At 49.5% G+C, this 7677-nt stretch overlaps 1 protein-coding gene across 1 annotated transcript; it reads left to right on the forward strand.

The window, feature by feature from the left end:
- The first annotated feature begins 84 nt into the window (after positions 1 to 84).
- On the forward strand, positions 85 to 5954 carry LOC311162142 (uncharacterized protein C1orf50 homolog). Its single transcript, XM_084220323.1, has 4 exons — positions 85 to 254; positions 1160 to 1246; positions 3474 to 3605; positions 4570 to 5954. Exons 1-4 carry the CDS (start codon positions 102 to 104, stop codon positions 4759 to 4761), a joined length of 564 nt encoding a protein of 187 aa, XP_084076449.1. The 5' UTR covers positions 85 to 101; the 3' UTR covers positions 4762 to 5954.
- The last annotated feature ends 1723 nt before the right edge of the window (positions 5955 to 7677 follow it).

The raw sequence follows: 7677 nt of genomic DNA on the forward strand, positions 1-7677 counted from the left end.
AGCGACAGCAGAGCCCCGCCATGGCCGCACCCCTCACGGTGCGTGCTGACGCTTCAGCGGAAGCTTCTGCACCGGGCGGAAGCGGTGGGTCGTGGCTGTGCATGGCGGAGGGCGGTTCAGAGCCTGGGGATGATGGCCCCGGCCCCGGTCCCGGTCCCGGTCTCGGGCTGGCCCTGGTCGAGGGCAGCGCCGGCCGCTCCGGCCGCGTCGGGGACCCCGGTGACCTAGTGGCCCTGGCCCAGCAGGTGCAGCAGGTGAGGGCCGGGTCCCAGCGGCGGGGCTGCGGGGGCAGGGCTGGCCTCGCTGTCCGCGCTGTCCGCTGCCTCCCGGACGTCTCCGGGGCCTTCTCAGGCGGCGGCGGCCTTGGTGCCTCCCAGCACGTCCCGCTGCTCTCCGGTGGCCCCGGCGGCCTGCTGGTGTGTCCAGTGCTGTTTCCCACAGTCTCCCACTGTGCCCTCCTAGTATGTCGCAGTGCCCTGCCAGTATCTTCCCGAGTTCCCACGTTGTTGCTGTCTCCAGAACCTCTCATTGCACTTAAGTGCTTCCCACTGTGCCTTGCTGTCCCACGGTGACTCTTAGGGCATCCCACTGAAGTCCCATTCCAGTATGCCCTGCTGCCTCCCAGTATGTCCCACTATACATAGTTCACAACAGCATAAACAGATGCCTCCCTCTACCATACTGCCAGTCCATCCTAGCACCTCTCTTATTTTCTATGACTGCTTCAGTGATTCTCAGTCCATCCTGCCTCTCAGTCCTCCCCAGTTTTTCCTGGTTCGTTCTACTGTTCCTCCCAGTGGGCTCCAGTATGTTATACTATTTCCCCAGTGCCTTGTAGCACATCCTACTGATCTCCGGTGATGTCCCCCAGAGCTTCTCAGTTCACCTAAAAGCTCAGTGTATGTCCTACTGCCTGCTCCCTGTGTAGCCCACTACCTCCCAGTCCAACCCATTGCCTCGCAGTATGTCCTGCTGCTCCCTCTCACTGCCCCTCAGCCTATCCAGACAGCTCCTGGTCCTTGCTCCTGCCTAGGGGTGCCAGGGCAGCTCCTGCATCTCCTAACTCTGTGGATGCCTTGAACTTGACCACAGCTGGCTCAGCACAGTCCAGAGGGCTGCGGTTCTTCCTGTTGTGACCAGCCCTGATTTTCTCTCCCAGGCCAACGACTTTGTCCGAGCAAATGCCTGCAGCAAACTGACAGTCATTGCTGAGCAGATCCGGCACCTGCAGGAGCAGGCGCGGAAGGTGAGTAAGGATGGGCAGAAGGCTCATTGCCCTGGGAGATGAGCATCTGCTGTCGCTGCTGGGCATTTGCGGAGGGCTGTGGCCTACACGTGAATTGGGGCCAGGAGCTGAGCAGAGAAGATTTAGTGGAAAAATAAGGAGGTTTATTGTCCAGTGTTGAGGTGGATGGGGGAGGGTTGATTTTTCTGCTTTCCCTGCATCCTCAGCAAACCAGGAAGAACTTTATGAATAAAGTAGGGGAGCAAGGGCGGGTGGTCCAAAACAGCTCGCAGGTATCAGGACAGAAGAGATGACTCTGGTTTTGGAACAGGTGACTTATGTGTGCACTGTGCTCTTGAAGGATCTTAGGAAGTGACGATGTGGTCATAGCTGGATCTGAGGCCCTGGGATAAGGTGGTGCACTTCAATGGATTCCTCTGTGAGCGACTAGCGCTTTCAGGGCCTGAAGCACGCTCGCTATGACAGCTGACAACAAAGGGAAAGGACAGGTCTTTGTATGGAAATCCAGGGATGGTTTATTGAGCCTCAAAGGGAATCCAGGGACAAGGACAAACTTCGACTGAGGGCACAGGGTTTTATATGGTGAAAAAAGTCAAGGTCCAATGGGAACAAGTAAAAATGGTGCAGAGGAGGGGCAGCCAGCCAGGGGAACCAAAAGGGTAACAAGGGTGGAACACTGCATCAAACTGAGATCAATGGGGATGAGGAGAGGGAAGAACATTCTAGGGAATATACAAATATGGTAAATAGGGGCTGAACTGGGGTGGAGCAACTGTACAAACCAATGGAATTTTAGATATTGACATGTGCCTGCAAAGGCCTTTGGGAATGAGGCACTTCTCACCTAACCTGAGAAGGGTGTTTCTCCTTGCCTGCTTCTGCCTCCCGGGCCGTAAAGGGTGATAGTCCTACTGGTTGGTGCTCAGGCATCCCAACGGAGAAAATGAGTTCTTTATCTGATCATAAGCTTGTTGTCACGTTTATGTGGATGCATATTAATCTAACCTTGCACTCTTGGGAGTAAAATCAGGAGCCAGAATCGGGAAGGATCTGCCAGTCATTGCAACTGGCCCACTGCCATTGAGGCCATTACATCATGTAATCATTAACTCGTGGAGCTGGAGCAGTTAGGTGGTGGAACTGGGGAGGTGAATTTTCCTTTGTTTGCTGCCCCTTCCCTTTCGGGGCACAGTGGGAAGGCCTGTCTTAGGTTGCAAATGCAAGTTGTGGCTGGGGGTGTATATTCTATTACCATCTGTTAGAGGTAGGGCAGTTATCTTCTGTTAATTGGGCCACCTGTTGAAACCAAGTGGGGCAGTTTTCCTTATCTCTTCCATGACCCATCCTCTTCGGGGGAGATACCTTCTGTCAATGGGCCATTGAGTGTCACTGCATGACTGATAAAGTTACATCATCCCATTGGGAGATGCTCTCCCCAGGGGGAGGAGCCAAGTACTCCTACCTGAATATAATCTGAGATTTGGATCACCACAGTCAGCCTTTTCTCACTGGATTCCCAGAGGAGCAGCTTTCTTTTCCACTGGATTCCCAGAGAAATACCAGGCCCATTTACACCACCCTTGGACCTTCAGAGGAAAACTCCACCCTTCTACAGGATCACTGCTTTAACAGAACCACAGCTGGCACTGCAGGAGGACTGCAGCCATTATTTAATTAGACTGCTACCAAAAGCCTGCCCAACAGGGTGTGAGGTCTTATTTCTGACTTTGTCAGTGTTGTTTTGTATTACTGCATTTTTTTTTTCCTAATAAAGAACTGTTATTCCTACTCCCGTATCTTTGCCTGAGAGTCCCATTAATTTCAAAATTATAGCAGTTCGGAGGGAGGACGTTTACATATTCCATGTCAAGAGAGGCTACTGCCTTCCTTAGCAGACACCTGTCTTTTCAAACCAAGACAAGGCCCCAGTCCAGCAGCTGTGTGTGGAGATGAGGAATAAGCCCAGCATGTGGTAACATCAAGTATAGAGATGAATCTGGGGTGAGATGCAGAGGTATCTCCACCTCTGTGGAGTGGTTCTCTGAAGTCCTTCTGACAGGGAAGAATTGGAAAAAACTTTATCTCTCTGGAAAGCATCTCCTTCCTGTGTGCCAGGGAGATCAAGGCCTTGTGACCCATAGGTCAAGTGATGTGTCTTGGGCTATAGGTGAGAGGCAATAGCATATTGTCATTTTATTTCAAGTGTAAAGATGTTTTGTTATTCCAGGTCTTAGATGAAGCTAACAGGGATGCTGATCTGAACCACGTGGCCTGCAACTTTGTGAAGAAGCCAGGAAATGTTTACTACATGTACAGGCGAGAGAGTGGGCAGCGGTATTTCTCCATCCTGTCTCCTAAGGTGGGTGGTTACAGGCCATGAGGAAGTAGGGATGGGAAAAAGTAATGTTTCTGGTGCTTGGGAACATATGGAGCTCAGGCAAAAGCACCAGCTTGATCGGGCATTTGTTTGTCCCTACTCAGGTTTAGTGTTTGCCCTTGCTCTGGGTTAGTCTGCTGGGGCCAGAGCCATCTTATGGAGTTCTCTGGCTCTTGATGGAGAATGCCAAGAAGCCCTTTGGGGCATGGATCTGAATTTTGTCTTTTGGTACTTGTGGTTCTTTGTTTGGAAGTAAAGAACTGCCAACGTGCCCTGAGCCTTCGTTGGCTGGTGTGGCTGCCTGGCAGGACAGTCTCTTAGGTACTTCAGCCCAGGAACTGAGTTTGCCTGCAGCTGAGGGGACGGTCTTAGAGAGCTCCTCCTTCCAGACTACCTATTTTCTTACATGCAGGGTGAAGGCTTCAGGGCAGGTCAGGGAGATCTTGTGTCTACAAGCCTTCCTCTGTCAGCAGTGCTGGAGCTCTGTCGCTATGGAACACGAAAGAACAGAGGCGCACACCTCTGCTCTCAAGGTGAAGAGCAAAAAAAGGAAGTTTATTTTCTGACTCCAACATTTATAGTTTTCTAAAAGTGGCAGTGGATTGGAGGGTGACAGTGCAACCTTTCCAATGACACTGAACAAACCAACAGTCTATCAAAGTTCTCCTCCTCCATAAAAGAATGCAAAACAATGTGCTATTTACAGAAAGTGTGTGAGAAAGTTCTCTACAAGAATGTTAACATCAGGAGGCTTAGAAAATCTTAAAAAATCAGGGTGACAGAGCTCGACCTGATCTTGGACTTGGGGTAGCTGAGCCTGTTTTTAGGTTAGGAAATGGTATGGTCATGTAGCTGGGACTGCTTCAAAGGTAGTAGGTCTTAGGGACAGCACAGCCCAGCTCCAAGGAAAACTGAACACTGATGGAATCTCTCTTTTCTCCACCAGGAATGGGGTACCACTCCTCATGAATTTCTTGGTGCCTATAAGCTCCAGCATGACATGTCCTGGACTCCGTTTGAGGACATAGAGGGACGAGATGCTGAAATAACTGTCCTGGAGAAGCTGCTGAACCAGCAGGCAGCACTACCCATGTGCATGGAGCCCAATTTCCAGGGCCTGACCAAGTCACACAAGTGACCACACAGGACCCCCTGCTCAGAGTTCCTGAGTGAGGGGACACAGTGCCTGTGTGCTGCCAAAGGCGAGGTGGAAAGAGACCAAGAAACAAAAATGCTGATTGTTTTTGTGCTTTAAGGAGACTAATTCTGCATTCAGTCTTACTGGATTTTCTAGTAATTGAATAATTTACTTCATTGACCTGTGCCAAGCTGTAGCAAGAGGCTGGTAATACCAAGAGGTGTGAGTTCCAAGAGTGCTTGGAGCAAAAAGCAGAAATGCTTAGGGCAGATGTGCTAATGCTGTAAAATAATATCTCCTATCTGCCTGGCTCTGGTTTACTTCACTGTGAGTGTGTCAGGTAATCATTTCAGGGCTGAATTTTCCCCCTTATTAAAATCCACATGTTTAAAGAGCTCTGTGGCCTGGGAAGAGTAGTCAAAAGCCTGTGCAAAGGGTCTCTTGTGATGAATCTTCTGGTTTCTGTCCTAGCTAGTCTGAATCCCTGAGCTGGGAACTTGGGTGACCTGAAGCTCTTTTCTCTGGAAAAAGCATCCTCAAAAGTGCTATGCAGGCTTCAGGTGCTCTTCAGATGATGTGTGCTTCACATCCTCATGCATTCCCCCTTGGATGTGAGTGCATGAGCTGCCAGGTAGAGGCAGGATACTGGATGACTTTATGCCACAGCAGTGGGGAGAGTAAAATAAATCAACCGTTATCTCATGTGTACCACCAAGACAGGCCCTGTGTTCTCCCTGCGAGGCAAAAATACCTTTAGCTTTGCCAAGAAGACTTAGTGGCACGTGGAGCTGGTAGGACACTTCCAGCATGTTTTTTCCACCTAGGAAAACTAAGGAGAAGTAAAGATCAGAGTTACTGAGGAGATATCCTTTCTCTGCCCAGCCACGTGGGGCTTCTTCAGGAACTTGCCTGCTTTTCTGTGAGGAGCCAAAGTTGGAATTTATTGACAGAGAGGCTGTTCAGGTTGGATTCTGGTATGTAACATTAGATCTGGTTGGATTCTCCCATGACTTGCTCACTTTCCTGACATTACAAGATGATCTTATATGCTACTCCAGGCATTGCACGTACACAATTGCCTTGCCATCTCCATGGGTAACATGGGAGGGTTGGGGACCACTTGTAGGAGCTGAACTCTGACCCTGCTGGTGTTACAGAGGATTGGGAGGTTTGGGGCAGCTCCCTAGCAGCCCAGGATTTTTTTTGTCCCAGATTTTCTTCTAGCTCTGTCCAGTGCTGTAGCTCACCTACATCCCAGCATGGCAGAGCCTCTGTTTGGCAGAAACCTGTTCCTTGGATTCAATATGGGACATTTTTCTCAATATCTTTCCTCACTTGGAGCAGAAAGGCATATTAACAGCAATTTAGTAGTAGTAGTATTAGACGAGGTTATAATTAATTCCTTATCAAGTTACAGGTGCCAAATTTGACAGGGTTTTTCTCTGCTTGTTTCATTGCCTTGAGTTTGATTTTACTGCATGCTATTATATCTTAACTTGGAAGGGAGAAAGTTAATTACTGCATGGACTTTGTGTGTTGCTAATTACAGCAACACCAGATCTTTACGTGTGTGGATTTATGCTCCTCTGGGAAGTGGGGATTCCTGCCCTGGTCTTATCTGTTTCCATCATTAATATCTGTACCATGGCACGCACAAGAGGACTGGGGGTGGTGGTTGTGGGCCTCTGTAGCCTTTGGTGGGATGTCATATATGTCCAGCGCATATGACATCCCACCAAAGGCTACAGGCCCTGGCCCTCCCTACCCCACAGCTCACCAGTGTTCTGCAGTTTCTCTAGGCACTGTCCAGTCTTTCTCTTGGATTTGTCCCTAAAAAGCAAAACCACTATGGCTTTGCATGAGAAGACAAAGGAGGTCTCAAGAGACAGGACATGGAGGTGATGAGCCATAGTCATGCTCAGTGTTCTTGGCACTGTGGGAAGTGGGGAATGAGGCTGGTGCAGGGAGGGGTTGATGGAAAGGGGGAACCATTCCCCCAATATTGCTTATGCATTGTTGGGATCTAATTAAAGCCAAAGAACTGGGGCATCATCAGAAATACTGGAAGGTGTTCTAGAGCCAAAGCAACACATAATCTGGAACACAGACAAGGATGAAGCTGGTTGAGGTGGAGCCTCCTGTGATGCTTGCGGTGAGGATGAGTTTCTGGAGGAACGACAAGATGGTGCCCTGTGGGAAACTCCAGGGTCTCTCCGGCTTTTTGATCTCAGCTTCTACCCAGCTGGTGCCTTTGTGCTTGACAGGGCAGGGATTTCATTCGAAATTCATCTGGAAGAGACAGTGAGACACTGATACCTATTAATGATTTAATCTTGAAAATTCTTTTGAAAATATTCCTCTTCCTTTGCTCTTTTGTGAGTGCTCAGGGCAGCAGTGAGCATATTCGGAAGGCAGTGGCTCTTTCCAAAATCCCCAGGGATGTCCAATATTTGCAGAAGGCATAGATGTGCTTCTGACACCATTACATTGGGCAAAGTGGGTTTTGTTTTGTCTTTGGCCATGCAGATGAACCGGGCTCATTTAAGAGGTCCAACACAAAGATGCTCTGAGGGTTTGACCCATTCCAGGTGCTCCTCAGAGCCAGTGTTTGGTGACTTGAGGCTGCTGGCACTGGTACTTGCAGCTCTTTCCAGCTTTTAAAATTTGAATTAGCCTGGAGTTTTCTGTTTCAGGCCAGATTTTTGCTTTGCTTCTCAAAGTAGCCATGCCTGGAGATTTTTTTCTGGCCTCTTGTTCCTGAACGATGTGGGTGGTTAGGGGGATTTAACCTCCCATAAATGCCCACTGCTCTAGGGTGTCATCTCAGCCATGGGGAGTGTCCCAGCATGAGGAACTGTGGGTCTTTGGCCCTTCTTATGTCAGCCTCAGGTCCAGGGAGAAAAGACAAAAATAAAA

The sequence above is a fragment of the Fringilla coelebs genome, assembly GCF_963513975.1.
Source record: "Fringilla coelebs genome assembly, chromosome: 22".
Lineage (NCBI taxonomy): Eukaryota > Metazoa > Chordata > Aves > Passeriformes > Fringillidae > Fringilla > Fringilla coelebs.